The sequence below is a fragment of the Drosophila mauritiana genome, chromosome 2R (genome assembly GCF_004382145.1).
Source record: "Drosophila mauritiana strain mau12 chromosome 2R, ASM438214v1, whole genome shotgun sequence".
Classification (NCBI taxonomy): domain Eukaryota; kingdom Metazoa; phylum Arthropoda; class Insecta; order Diptera; family Drosophilidae; genus Drosophila; species Drosophila mauritiana.
In genome coordinates this window covers 18,458,677-18,474,045 of record NC_046668.1, presented here as the reverse complement: position 1 = coordinate 18,474,045, position 15,369 = coordinate 18,458,677, and the positions used below count along the sequence as shown (strand labels likewise).

At 44.4% G+C, this 15,369-nt stretch overlaps 1 protein-coding gene across 1 annotated transcript; it reads right to left on the bottom strand.

Moving 5' to 3' along the window:
• Positions 1 to 12,815: 12,815 nt before the first annotated feature.
• On the bottom strand, positions 12,816 to 15,136 carry LOC117138048 (dynein regulatory complex protein 8). The gene is made up of 5 exons (XM_033299862.1): positions 14,983 to 15,136; positions 13,573 to 14,914; positions 13,286 to 13,517; positions 13,022 to 13,232; positions 12,816 to 12,961 (listed from the first exon to the last, which is right to left on the bottom strand). Exons 2-5 carry the CDS (start codon positions 13,583 to 13,585, stop codon positions 12,950 to 12,952), a joined length of 468 nt encoding a protein of 155 aa, XP_033155753.1. The 5' UTR covers positions 13,586 to 14,914; positions 14,983 to 15,136; the 3' UTR covers positions 12,816 to 12,949.
• Positions 15,137 to 15,369: the final 233 nt, after the last annotated feature.

Sequence of the window (15,369 nt, the reverse complement as noted above, 5' to 3'; positions counted from 1 at the left end):
AAGTGCAGAAAGTTTAGTAGTTTCGTACGATCACTAGTGTGGAAACATTTTATGCCTATAAAAGCCAATTTCTATTTTGTAGGAATTAGCTTAATACTTGCACATATTATTATGTGCATTATTTGTAGCGGATATCTTTCTTAGTAAATTACTTGATAATGTGCTAAAAACAAGGCAATCATCGTCGACCAGCTTGTTCCTCGTTTCTTAGCCCCGATTATCCAGTCATCTCAATCAAGTAAAGCGCAAAGTATCTTGCCATATATTTATCGCAAAATCAAAACAATGGACACAGATCACACAATTCGCTCATTGTGCTTGTTTCTGTATCTTTTTTGGGTTGGTGATGGAGGGGCTTTCGAAACCCCGAGGGGCGTGTCATCTGGCCGGACATGTGCGCGCAATTAGACATGGCTGGCACTGTGTGTAAGCCTAAGTATCCGTAAGATGCGCGCGGGTAGTTGGGGAGTCTGGGAGATCTGGCAGATCTGGGAGATCGGGAGTCTGGGCGACTGGAGCTTTAGCCATGCTATGGGGAGCACAAAATCATAATCCGCCACAAGCCGTTTGTACAATTGAACGCACTGTCGTTGCTGTACATTTGTACAGTGGAAATCGTAACCCAAGTTGGGCATCGGCCTCTGAAGTTGATTGAATGACTGGGAGTCGGGTGCGTAGTTGTATCTGCTGAGTGTGTGCCTCTGACAGCTGGACAGTCGGATAGTTGGGCTTCGCTTTGCCTTGCCTTGCTTTTGTTTATGTGAAGTATCTGCAGTTGACGGCGAGGTTGTTGCTTTGGTTGCTTTGGTTGCTGCCGTTGTCGCGTGTGACATGACACAAAGTGGACAGTTTTGATTACTGTTGAAATCGAAAGGGAAATGGTCGAGCTGCAGCGCTGCATTGTGTGTCTGTGGGTCAAATGGTCGTCCAAATCCCTCTGAGCACCTCACCTAGCCCAAATTGGATTTGGGTTGCGGGTGCAGTGTGAGTAGTTTGTTTTTCGGAGCTCCGCCTTCGGATTAATCGCTCAACCGTTGGACAGGTTTGCGTCTAAAGGGAGTTAGGGGATTTTCTTGTTGCGGCGATAAGGGAAACATGTCGGGTAAATTTTCTGTAAAATTTAAAGTGGAATGTTACACTGAAAAAATAGCTCTATCTAAGCAAAGGAATATAAAAAGTTAAATCAGTTTCTTAAGAATGTAATATCCCTACATATTGTTACGTTAAATGACAAATTACCAAATGTGTGTATTTATAAAACTTTTGAAGCATTAAGCCTCTTTAGCCATAATGAATGACTTAACATTTCCAGTTAATCATAATATCTTCCTGGCGTCGCTGTTCGAATGAAAGGAGCGTGGAATGGAATGGAATCATTAGATTTCTAATGTTTCCTGCTTCCCGCTTATCTGGAACAAGTCCGTGGGCCCACTCCCAATCGCTTTGTCTTTAATTCAGACCTTGATTTATGATCATTACCATTGCCGTCGCGTCGTCCTGGTTGCCCAGATGGGGAGATGAGAAGAAGAACCAGCCCCAGGGCATCTATTTAGATGTGCAGTTCGGCATCCATTACTCATAAGCCGGCACTGCCAACGAAAATCAATTAGTGCAACCCACCCAGGCCAAGACATCCAAGAAGTCCTCGTCGTCTTGGGAACAGCATCCTACTAAGCCGGAGAACAAAGTCATCGCTGCAGTCAGCGGGTTGATGAATTGGTTTTAAATCAAAGATAATGCAATAGCGAACGTCACAGTCATAGATAGTCGCTTACTAGCTTAAAGTCGCAAAAGGGGACCTGTGTGTGTTGGCCAAGTTATAAATTCAAATCTTACAACCACGCAAAAATGGAATTCATTCAGCCAAGAGCGGCGGGGCATGTGGGCTGCGCCGGGTTTTGGCCATGGTACCGACACGAGCTGCCCGTTGTTATCGGCATGGGCAACATGTTGCTAGTTGCAACTTGCTGGTTGCTGGTTGTTTGCTTGCGCTGCAGTTGCACATGTTCCTTCCCCAAAAACACGAAACAAAAATATCAATTATGAAGCGAAAGTCGCCAGACGATGATGATCATGACCATGATGATGATGATGCCGATGGTGGGGATGGGAATGGGGATGGCCGAGGAAGCCAGAGTACGGCCATGGGGAATAGCCTCGTATCATATTAGTCGGACAAGCAATGCGGTAGTTGGCGAGAGCTGGCTGCAACACATGTTGCTACCGTGCTGCCGCAAGTATGACATTTGTTTTAGCCGCTTATCGCGATGCGAAGGCCCTGCCTTCTTGGCCTCGCCCAATGGCTAGGAGATTTCTGTACTGGCTCATCGGTTCCGTCATTGATTATGCGCTAAATTCCAACTGCTGCTCGTTTATTATGTTGCACAGTATTGAGGCAGGCATGCAGGCTGGCAGGCAGGCAGCCTGGGATTTGGCTTGCCATAATGAAGGCATCTAATTTGTTGGCTTAGCAATGTAATTGATGCATTGGGGTTATGACATAGTTTGTGATAATTCGTTGCGGCTTCCATCCAATAACCAATCCACCGAGCAATGTGCAATGCAATGTGCATGAGCTTTCTGCCGGCGAGGCGTTGGTATTAGGGCCAAGTTGCCCCTGTCGCACCACCGCCCATTGCAACACGGCTCATCCGTCTGCCACACGCAATTGTTGTTCGGGTTCCGGGCTTTGGACTGCGGCGCAAACAACATATGCCAATAATGGCAGTTGCTTTAGGCCCGCTTGACAACTTGATAACTGTGTTAGACCCTACCAAAGTTCATGTGTGTTCGTGTGTGCATTTGGGATTCTGAATGGCAATTTCCCATGTGGTTTTCGTTTGTCGGACACGCAACTGTGCGGAATCTAAAAATAATTCGATGTGCTATGTTCGACTTGATGAAAGGCCTGTCAATGTGAAAATATTAATCCAAGCTCCGTCATCGAACAACCAACCACCGCAATAAGTTACTCACTGCTGACCAGGTTTCTGTGTGAGTGTATTGAATGGGGGAAGTTAACAGATAATGACTTTGTTAGCTTGTTAAGATAGCAATTCAAAATGTTGTTATAAATATTAGTTCATCTTAACATATGATAAATAACATTTTTTCTTCAACTCTTATTATTAAATTATCATATGCAGTAGCATTTTTTATTACAAAAAGATAACCATTGCAACATCGTTTGACAATTTGCTATCTTTTTTAATGGGGGATTTCATGTGTCATCTTAGCATAATCTATTACTCATAAAAATCCATGTTTGCCGTTTTATGAGTTTAGTGACTTGCACGTCCTATCTAATCCTAGAGCTCCAGCACTTTTGCAAGCCTCTAAAATATCGCCACGTAGTTTCTGCATTTCCAGTGCACTTCAAACCAATAATTGTAATAGCATTTTCATACTAACCAAATTGATGATCATATTTTTTAATGGCATTTTCGATAAATTAAATGTGATTTTTATGAGCTCACTTCGAGTGCAGCACGAATAGCCGGTGTCCGAATGGCCAGGGCATTTTCAATTTGATTCACTCAGAGCCATTGAACCAGCTAAAGGCAACTTTTGTGGCATCATAAAAATCAAAACATACAAATCTTTATCAGCAAATGCATCGCCGAGGGAGGAGTGGAGGCCAGGGCAAGTTCCTACAGGGCTCTTTGACTTTTATTAAAAAATAAAAGACATGCATTCTGAATGCAGGTAAGGGAATGAAAAGAGGTACACGCTGCCAGCTACTGTTATCTAGTTTTGATTTGATTTTGTTTTTTACCATGAAGCTTGGGGAATTTTTTAATATGCATAAATAGCTCGTAAATATGCAACATTTGCTTGAGCCGCGTCGGGGCAATCCAAGTTGCCGGCTTTGTGAAGACTCGGGCATCTTCTTCTCAGACTAAGAAGAAGATGAAGCGGGCCATAGGGAGAAACAAATTTTCATTCAAATTCATCCGGGGCACACATATTTCAGGCCATTTTCAATTTATTTAATTCGTTTGGATGTCAATGGAGATGCGACGGCAGATAAGGCGACATCTCTGCCCAATCGGAATTCTGCTATCGCTCTCGTAATATATTCTAATTTTTTAATTAATTGCTAATGGTTAGGCACATCGACAATCGCTGCTAATGGCCAACAGTCTGGGACTCTTAACGGTTGCCTTATCGTCTGGGCCTTCTACGCAGATCAGACCCAAAGCCTTCGGACTTCAGACTTCAGTCTTCAGTCTTGGGTCTCAATTTCAGTCTCTCCACTCGATTCTCGGTTGTGGCGAGTCTTTAATTAGGGCTGCATTCGGTTTTATGGCCCACAAATCGCAGCGAGTGAATCAGCTGCCGGTTTCCATAAGCCATAAAGCATAACCATTCAATTTGTTCGGCCCATGTTTTGGCAATACCCAAAAGAGGCTCGCCATCCCATCCGCTGGGTTTATCTCGCTCTTCAAATCGCAATATTCCGTTGGGGATACTGACGGGTATGGGTATGGGTACTGCCTTCCTTTGCACTTTCTTTTTGGGGCAGAGAATTGGAGAACCGGAGAACATCATGTAAATCGCCCAGATATCGAACTTGTTAACAAGTACTTAAGGGCTCTTTATAATTATGTATGGCCCGTTGCTGTTGCCAAAAGGTGTATGCCATAATGAGATTGTGATTTCTTTTTCGTGTGGCACAAATGCCGGCTACCAACAAATTATGCGGCATGCAAAGAATTTCGCGGCCATTTCTGCTGTAATTTCATATTCTTCGCCGTATTCCTTTTGCCGGCTTTGTTGTTATATGGTATATATGCCTTTTGGCCGTGTAATTTTGATGGGGGGGCGCGAGAGCGAAGTTGCATATCGGTAGCTGTCATCATTTAGTTTTCGTTACCCACCACTCGCATTGGGGTCAAACGCGGGCTAAAATTAAGCCTTGGCATATGTGCTCTGGATCAGGGAGCAGATTGATGTGAATCGATGGAATTTCAGCCCCCAAACGATGGATTTCGCTGCCCTAAATGGTGTTTATAAGATTTATGCTAAATAAGGTTTTCTAACGGGAGTATCTTAAAGTAGAGGCTCCTTATTTAAAAATTTCATATTAAGCTAGGTTTTTCTGCTAAAGTTATCCTATCCATTAAATGTCATCCGCACATAACTTTATGCGATAACCCTATGAAAACACTAAACGCCCCTTACTTTCTTACGTAGGATCTTTTCTGAGCTCAGGTTTCAACGCTTTTGGGAATGTGTCTCCAAAGATAAATCTGCGTAGATACATAGGTGCGTAGATATTTGCTTAGACTTGTGTTACTTTCTGGGTTAAAGGTCAACTTATTCGCATGCCCAACATATACACACATGATAGCATTGACGCGTTTAGAAAGCCAAAACCCTGAAAAGCCGAAGTGCATCTATGGCCGGAGCCAGTGCCTCACCAAGCCCACCTTTTAATAATTCGCCTGGCCGTAAAGAAACTCAATACGACACTGAGAAAAACTAAAACTATAGTTTTATTATAATGGAAGTAATATATAACAATCCTTCAGTGAGATGTAGGAATATTTACGAACTTTTCAAGGGTCAAATGGAGTTTTGGCTTAAAAAGCTCGAGTGGATTATGTTTTAATTGCGGCACCAGTGTGTCTGGTTTTTCCCAGTGTAGCTGGTCCCTGCCTGTGCCTCTCAATTAATGACGATCATTGTCAAGGCTTCGGCGCAGCTAAATAGAGGCAGGCAGCAATGTCGCTGTTGCGTAGGAGTCGACATTGCTGTTGCTGTTGCAGTTGTTGCTGTTGCATTTGTTGCAGATGTGGCTGTTGACGGTGCTCATGTTGCCGTTGGGTAGAGTTGCTGCTGGCCCGTTAGTGCGCCTGAACCCGTGCTTGTGTGTGGCGCATATTTAGGCTTGTTGCAACATGCCATTTACAAGTGCGCCTGGGATCGCCTTTGTCGTCTTGTCGCTGGATCGAATGCCGGATCCCAGGCATCCAGGTCTCCAGCACCGGAGGACTTAGTGCTCGGTATCGAACCGTATCGCCTTCGGCGTGGCCGATTATGTTGTCGCTTTTGGAGGGTGCGTCAATTTATGAGTTCATTGTGCGTCTCCTCGCACAGGAAATGTTCTGCAGTCGCGGGGGATTTTTCATCGATGGTTTAATAATAGGTCGTAATCATACGATTCGAAAAGCAGCCAAATGAGATTTGTGCGGATGTTGGAGGTGGCGAAGGTGTGAGCCGACATGAGCCGAAAATACCTGCTGAATCGAATATTCTCTAATCGAATATTCCTAGGCCAAATACTTAAATACAAAGAGGTGTGACAAGAATCGCTTGAGCGATCTAAAGAATAAGCCCCTAGAATGTATATACACAAAAGTTTTTCATATATAGAACCATTTGAGTGCGTCGAGTATAACTTTGCGTGCATTTTATTAGGGGCATCAGATGGCTCCCTGGGCACTTGTTGCTCATTCCCCGCCCAAACGAAGGTGCGTAACTCCGGTTGGAAAGTTTTCCAAGAAAGAGGCAACAGCTAACTCCGCTCGAAGTTTTGGAATATAGAGGTCCAAGGCATCGGCAACTTCATTCATTGGTTCGGTTGGCGGAGGGAGTTTTTGGATCTCCTCGCTGCTGAGTCTATTAAACATTTGATAATTTCATTGGGTTTCAGCTTTGTTTTTGCTGCTCATGCTGCCAGCCCCAACTTCTATTTCTCCAGCCAAAGTTGTTCTATTTGAGTTTATGTGTGCGCCGGGGGGAAACAGCTGTGGAAGCAGCAAACAGTGGGTGGCCAGGCTATGGGTTAAGGGTTTTGGGGTCTGGGTGCTTGGGTGTTTGGATCTCGATGGTGCTTTATGCTCAATGGGTTCTGGGTGGTGTGGTGTGGCGGTGCTTGACTTACGACTTTTGCGGTTGCGAAAAGCGCACGGCGGTGTTATGATTTTCAAGTTTTCAAGTTTATTGCGGACGCGCTGCGAGCATCGAACAGGCAACTTTCCATTGTGGTTAAGCTGCAAATAGGTTCCCTCTTTTCCAATTTTTTTTCTTAATATTTGTTTCTTTTTTAGTTGTTTTTCTCCCTGCAGCTCCACAGCCCACAGAGGGCAAATGCCACATTGTTGTTGAGCGGCGAGAACTTGACAAAACATTTCGACAACGTTGTAACGACGGCCCGCATGCCGATGCAGCTTGATGTTGATGTGGATGTTGCTGTTGCTGTTGCTGTTGCCGTTGATGTTGGCAAGTTTTAGGCGCAGACAACGCCTCAAACTAAACAACAGGAACGGAACGGAACGGAACCGAGGAACTCAGGATCGGATCGGAGTGGAGTGGTGAAAAGGAGCCGCCACAATGCGATGCCGCCATGCCGAAGACTTTGCAACGATTAATGATGCAAATATTTTTTGAAAGCGCGAAAAATTGTGCATAAATTTACCATGACCATGGACAACAGCAACAGCAACACCAACATCAGCGGCAGCAGCAACAACCAACGGTAACAACAACATTTCGCTTGTTTACGAGCTGCACTTTGTTGCAGCATACCCTTATGGAACGGCTATATGGAATTGGTCAGAACATAAAAGGTAAATTATTTCGGTTCTTTCGGGCATGAATCTTTTGATAACTTTTGTGGAATATTCATCTTGAAACAACCACAAGTGGCATGTGCCAATATACTCGTCTATATGATAGGAATGCATATGCTACATAATTCAGTACTATGCCATATAGAACCCCTACTTTCTTGTTAATAAATCTCACTCCCATCTGAAAATAAACCCTTAAATCGTGATTGTCTTGTAGTAAGCTAAGGGCATCACAATATACCGATGCCGGGGACAAATTTCGCCACCAGCCCAGTTTGTTGATGTTGCGGCTGTTCTTGAGTTGTTTTCCTGCCCATATGCCGGCGCGATGACACTTAACAAATGATCGCATAAGTGCACACAAAACGCACATTGCACGGGCGAGCACTGGGGCCATTGATTGGGTTGTTCCAGGTCCGGGCATGGGATCGGTATTGGATTCGGGTCTGGGATTGGGATAGGAGTAGGGATGCGGCCTTTTGTGTGGGCAATTCTCGAGTGCTATCACTGCTCAGCCGGCATATTTTGTATGACAACAAGTCGTGCGGATGCGGATAGGGAATTCCTGGCGCAGAGCACAGAGTGCGGTGTGAAATGTTTACAAAATAAATGCGGCACTTGAATTAGGCAACATTTGTTGCCGCCCCAGTCAAGTGCTGATGCATTTCTCTTCTCTTCTTTTCGTGCTGAAGCCACGAACCTTATTAAACTCAATCTGTTTAATCAAATTAGGAGAAATCAGCACTGCAGATGCTGGATGCGAAGGTGGTGCTGGCGAGGATCGGATGCTCACGAGATGCGTTGGCGTTGCTTGTGGACCAAAAGTTGGCAATGGCATTTGGTGCCGCTACACCCACTTTTTATTTTGGCACTGGCACTGCCACAGCGCAGGAACCTTTGTCCGCCTGAGCTTGACTCTTGAGGTTGAGAGCCTGGCTTGGAGCCTCACTTTTTAGCCAGAGTCTTGCCCGCCTGAGTTTTCCTGCCTGTCAGCCTCGGTTGCACATTAAGCCGTGCATTTAGTCGCCGGGTCTCTGGGCTGGCATTTGAACTTATTGCCACAGTTGGGCGCGCTGTCATAAAACCAAAATAAAAACCGATGAGGAAAAACAAATCTCTGTAGGTTGGTTGGCATATGGGTGAATGCTGCTCAGAAACCATGAGCGTCGGTTTAGTCAAGTTTAAGAGGGTATTTAGTTGGTATAATTAAAATCAAAGCTTAAAGGGACTACCAATCTATTTATAGATTATTTATATTTCGTAACTTCGTTTATTTTTCTGGAATATTCACCCATATTGCCCCTGCCCCAGTGAAGGTTGTAACTCACACAAACAGCCTGTTTATGGCTAAAAACAAAAGCCACAAAAGCCAAGAAACTCGGTGCCATGTGTGCCCTTTGGCACTTTATTTTTCTCCAGCTGCATGGCCTCAACGTCTTGGGCTTAGTGGATGTGGATGATCCACGTTTTGGACCCGGCCAAGTCGCAATCTGGACGTTTTTGGGAGTGGGTGAAACCTTGACTTGGAAACTGTGGAAAATCCTTTAGAGCGTAGCTAATTAAAATATCAACATTTTTAAGAGGCGTAGTGAATGTGTAAAATTGACTTTTATCGGGGGTGGTTTTGTCAATGCCCGATACCCGATGCTCGATGGCTTTTCCGTGAGTGGGTCGCCCAGCGAAAAACCTGAACCCCACTCTCGTTGCGACTTTGGGGTCAGCGTTGGCATTTGGCAAAAGCTGCATTCGTGAGAAGTGCCCCACCAGACCTTCAACTAATTAAGTTGCAATTAAATGTTTTAATAGCTGAGTGGCCAACATCCGTTGGCTGGTAAACGGGTACAAGACCAAGAAATGCGTGGCGTCCAAATGAGGAGCGCGCCTCATTAAAGCGCGCACGGTCTGCGGAGCCATTACCAAAAGACGTGCAAGGCTCCCAATGCAATTGCAAAAAAAAGAGCAAAAGAGCAGGGAAAATATTAAAAAAGTGAAACGATATCAAAACAATACCGAACAGTTAAATACCCTGAAGAGGAAAATGAAAGCCCAATCTAAAAGTAAGCTAAACAACTTATGCTAAGATAGAGTACAACTAGTTTTTATAAGGGATTTTTGTATATCTAAACTTAGATGCAAAACTGAGATCTTTATTATTTTTGTACAAGCAGTTAATAGTTTCATCTTTCACTAAGGAAGGGCATCGGAGGAGGCTCTCAATGGCCTCCCTTTGTAACCTGGCTCCGACTTGGTCGCCGTCTGCGCTTGAGTCGCTGCTGTTAAAAGGGCTGCGCGCATGCGCAAAACACATGCCGTGGGCACTGGTCGCTTTTGCTGTTGTTGCTGTTGGTGTGGCTGCTACGGCCCTTGCCACTGCTGCAATAAACGTCAAAATGCGGCCCATTGCTGTCCATTTCATCAACGTGTGAAATAAATCACTCAAAGTGCTGCAGATCCATTAAGGGCAGCCGCAGCAAAAGCAAAGCAAAAGCACAACGGCATAAGCACAACAGCAAAAGCCACAGCAGCAATGAGCAAAACTCGTCGTCGCGTTGCCTTTGTGGTAAATACATTTTTAGCATTTTGTCTGCTGATACCTATGGGTGTTGTACATGGCAGCGACGACGTCAGATGATGATGATGATGAGGATGAGGATGACGATGAGGATGACGATGACGATGATGTCGACGGCTGCTGCAACAATAAAGACTGTATGCCAGTGGCCACGCTTTTTTCCCCCATCAATTGCATGTTGTTCACCTTTTGCAATTTCAGTTCTTACCTTGGACTCTGTTTCTTTTCGCCGACTTTGACTTTCCATTTGGGTTTCCCTTTTTGGCGTGCTACGCGCCAGGGAAACATGCAAAAATCCAAATTATATTTTATTGCTTAAATTCAATTAACGGTGGGGCAGGAAAAGCACTCGAAATCAAAATTGCAAGCGTCTGCTTGCGCTTTCATTCCGTTCTCGGAGCGTTGCAGCTGCACGAAGTATCCGAGTGCGCCAAATCCACATTTCGATTCCGAATATGTATCTGAATCTGCAACGGAGTTGCCAGTTCTTTGGGGCAGCTGTAACGAAAGCGAGGCTTGCCATCAAAGCGAGGTAGGCATCAAAACAAGTGCCTCTGCAGGCAAACTGTGGGTAAACAGAAAGTTGATTGAAAGTTCGGGCGTTGCAGCTGGAAAATGAAAACGGCTGAGGAAGTGAGGCACACGGAAAATCAGGGGAAGCGGGGCGATAGATTTGGTGCAATTAGGTGCAGAAATATGCGGAAAAGTGAAGGAAGTTAAGTGAAACGGAATTAAAAAATGCTGTCATTTGAAGAACACATTTTTTCTTCACCTGCCAGTACATTATAGTTTTAAATAAATGAAAACGCCTTGCTGAATTTCCCGAACCTTACAACAAAACATATTTTTGTAGTTAATATGTGAAAACAAAGCAAGCCCAATCAATTAATGTTAATAATTAATTCATAATACTTGGATTGTGAAAACAACCTCTGGCTGATATCAATCAAGGTGCATAAATGTTTACTCCCTGCCGCCGCCCACTCTTTAGGAAGCCCCCTTGAGGGTCGTAAATACATATTTTATTCCTGGCGTGTTGGCTGGGGGGCTCGTCATTTCTGGCCATTGTCACAGAATGCAACTAATTGCTTTAATTTGCAACACACACACATGCACGCTTGCAATAACAGGCAATCATTGATGCGTATAAATCTTATAGGAACTCTTTCTACTTAATTAGTTTTAGTGTCGCACAAACAAAAGGGCATAACTAACAATTAAGCCATTGGTACTTGTAAACTGAAATACGCAACAATGTGCCATACGCATGTATTTTGCAAACGAGTGTGGAGCATAAATCTTAATTACGCTCCGTCGAGCGTAAATCATCATCAGTCGAAGGAGCCTCCAGTGCCAGCTTTTTGGTCCCAGAAAGGCACTGCGAATTGATTCAAGCGAATCAGCAGCTCCCCAGAGAGGCTCCACCAAACTTTGACAATTTGCTCGGCAGTTTTAAATCTTTTTACGATCCCCGCTTCCAGACTGACTGACTACTGTTAGATATTCTGGGCTACTTGGCCCTGTTTTTTAAACATAATTCTTCAATATGATTGCACTTCAAGAAATATTCTTCTGTATTTGAACAGTTTACATTTATAAAAGCAATTTCGTATGTGAAAACTGCATTTTGGTATTAGGAGCCTTTCTCTTAAAGCACGATTCCAGAGCAAGTATCTTAAGAACTCTTAGAACCAAGAAATGTATAAGAAGTTCTTTTATAATAAAACTTGAAAACAACGATTATTTTCATAGCTCCTTCAGCATAAATCACCATTCTTTTCCTCCAAGTGCAGGGTCATCAAATGGCAAAGGAAAAGCAAATCTAATATCTGCTTTATGCAGTTGGCATCCTCTTTATGACTCTGACAATCAGGTTCGCCAGTTCGGTCGGCGCAATTCAAAAACGAAATTTTTATAAGTTGTAAAGATTAAAAGTCCATTAGGCCGCAGCCGCAGTCACAGTGGAAGCCGCACGTAGAACTTGTTTGGACCAACCCAGCATCCATTTAAATGCGCGCAATGCAATCACTCAAATTGGCCAAAGCGCCAGAACGTGCAAATGGCCGGGACGGAGCGGGGATTACATGAAATATTTTAATCCATAAGATGCAGTTAAGTGCATCCATCAGCGCGTATTTAGAATTTAATAAATACGGAAGCGAGAACACGACTCCGAACACGACTCCCTAGCAAATGCACTTCGAGAGCTAGCTATTTTAATTTATTTAAATTTCCAGCCGCTCTCGCACATAACCAACTGCAATTTGGACTGCAGTTCAGCGGCGAGGAGGTGAGAGCACCAGCACACGACTTGGACTCCAGGTAAGAAAAGTGAACATCCATTAGTTGTGCTAATGATGCGCAACCCACTTTGCAGCGTTCCGCCCCAAGTAGAACTCCAGATGCAGCGGCTCCTCCTCTGCCACATCCACATCCACATCCCCATTCCCATCCATATCCGAAACCAAAGCCAAAAGCCAGTGTCCTGTGCCGGTGACTTTGCCGGCTACTTTGCAACGCATTTGGCCAGTTTGGTTAGTTAGCTCCGCTCCTCTGTGTGTGTGCAGCTAATGTAAGTAAGCCAAGAAAGGGAGTGGACAGTGGCAAGAGATTTGCTTAGTGAAATAGTCAGAATAGCAAATGCGCTGAGTGCTAAAAACTCTCCGTTGACTAGTGTAATTTTGGGACTTTATTGAACTCAACTTGCACTTCTAGAGGTGCCTTAGGTTAATAAAGAAGGGAACTGGATGTGGAATAGCTAGACTTGAATTGGAATCTTTATTAAACCACTCTGTTTCCCTTAAAGATAGACCTGCAATTAAAGTACATACCACATTAAATGAAAGCTGATTAAGAGTATTAATTGAATTACCATGAGCTGGTTAAGGTAGAATTCATAGGGTATGTGTCCGCTTATTGGGTCGATGGCCACTGGCCACATCTCGTCCATTTCCTCCTGGGTGAATGGCTCGCCCTCCTCCATCATCACTTTGCCAAAGCTCTCCTTGGTGAGATAGCCCTTGTTCTCCGGATCCAAGATCTTAAAGGCCTGGAGAATTTTCTCTGGCGGAGCAGGCTCCATTCTGTTGAATGTATGATTTTCAAGGAACTATAATTACTAAGCATTGGTACCCACTTTCTTTCCATGAGCAATTGCGAGACGTGTGGCAAAAATTTGGTCAAATGCACTTCGCCACTGGTCTCCTCCGATTCTGTGGCCGAGATTACTTCGTTGACCTCCTCCTCGGTGGGAACACAGCCCAGGAGTCTGAGCACAGTGCCCACTTCCCTAACATCGATGAACTTGTCGCCATGATGATCGAACACACAAAAGGCATCCGAAATGCGCTTTTCCAAGTCGTTATTCACTAAAAGAAATACCCTATTTAATTACTAAGTTCTTTTTGAGAATTGGTCATTTACTATCCATATCCATGTTAATGGCTTGAGGTTTTCTTACCAACTGAGACTCATAGTGGGTGGAAAGTATTAAATCAATATCCCACTAAAACAAACACTGTTGCTAAGGGTGATTTGAATAGAAGCAGAAAATCATTACTATTTTTTTTTGATACATGCGTTTTTAAGTAGCTATTTCTTATGGCATTCTTTGATTTCATTACAAAGAGAACAACCTGTCGTTTACGTTTGGATCGACCGCATCCAAATCCGCAAAAGGCTGTGGCTGCCGCCGAGGCGGGCCCATAATGCTACAGTAAAAACCTCCATAGAGCGGCCCATTAGGCAGCTCATGGAGGCCATCATATTGGCCCATTACCATTTCGCCGAGATCCACCGGCTGTCTAGTAAGGAACACGGAAGTATTCCTCTGCCTTACTGGGTGCCTGGCCAGCAGCAACAAGTGCATTTTCGGAGCTGTGCCCACTTTAATGGAAATTACTGCAGAGCTCGCCATTAATTTTCCCTCACATTTGTCTGGCCAGTTTGAGGCCCGGCTCTCAACGCATTCGATTCGATTAAAAAATGGCAAAGGCAAGTACAAGAACTGCTCCATTCACGCTAATGCGTGTCGTGTACAACACGCTTGCCACTTGAGCTGTTTGCCGCATCGCATCTCCTAGAATATATGTGTATACACGTATGTATATAGCTATGTATATATATATATATGCCCTGCGTACCGCTCAGATTTCCCGCAGCTCCCATCATCACCATCATCGAATCCACGTACACACTTGCCTATCTGCCGCCATCTCCTTTGCTGTTTGTGGACCGTGGACCTGGCTTTGGATCTCCACTTGGCCCTCTGCCTGGGCCCGGGCTACTGCCATAAACACTAAAAGTGTTCGTCATTTGCTGTTCCAGATCCAATTAACCATTTTGATGCATTTGCCTCCATTAACTCTTTCTCTCTCTCTCATTCGGACCCTTTTGCAAGGGCATAGGCCCAGTCTGCTACACAGAGAGAAAACACATAGTTAGTCCGGTTCGTGCATTGTTAATATATTGATATAAAAATGTATAAAACTTATATTTAAGATTTCTCGTATTTCGAATATGATCCCGATTTCATTTCCAATCTTGGCTGAACTTGATCACCGCTGGGGAATGCACTTTTTCATTCTGTGTACAATTTCGCTGCTGACTTACAACGTGATCGGAAGTTTGTCTTAGCCCATCTTCAACAAACCATTCCATACCATACCATACCATGCTCCATAGTATACCCATACCCCGGACTGCATCTGACGACGTGTCCGTGACTCGCAGACGCTCATACGAGGCTGGCATGAGGACGGGGCTCCTGCAAAGTACTTTGTAAATGTTGGCATGATTTAAGTCGGCTCTTAGTCTCTTTATTCTGACATTTACCCCAGGTTTGTCTATTAGGCATGCGATTAAAATTTAAATTAAAGTCGCGCTGACTCCGCTGCGGGATTGGGTTTCGCCATTGGATTGTATCGGCTGGGATGATGGCGATTCTTTTATAGAACCAGCCACGCCCGTTGCAATCTCCTCCTGGTCCGCCAGTTCCGGTTACTGCCCTGCGTTTTGCTCATCTGTCAATTTCGACACCTGTGGCAGACAGTTCGGGCACCTGGATATGGGGACATGGTAGCGTTTCCTGTATGGGAAATTACACGGCTTAAAGGAAGAAATCTATTTGGATGGAAATGAGACAGCGATCGCTTTGCTTCGTGTAAGCAATTAAGTCAGAGCTAATTTATTTCAATTCTAGTTCAGAGATCTTTATTAATC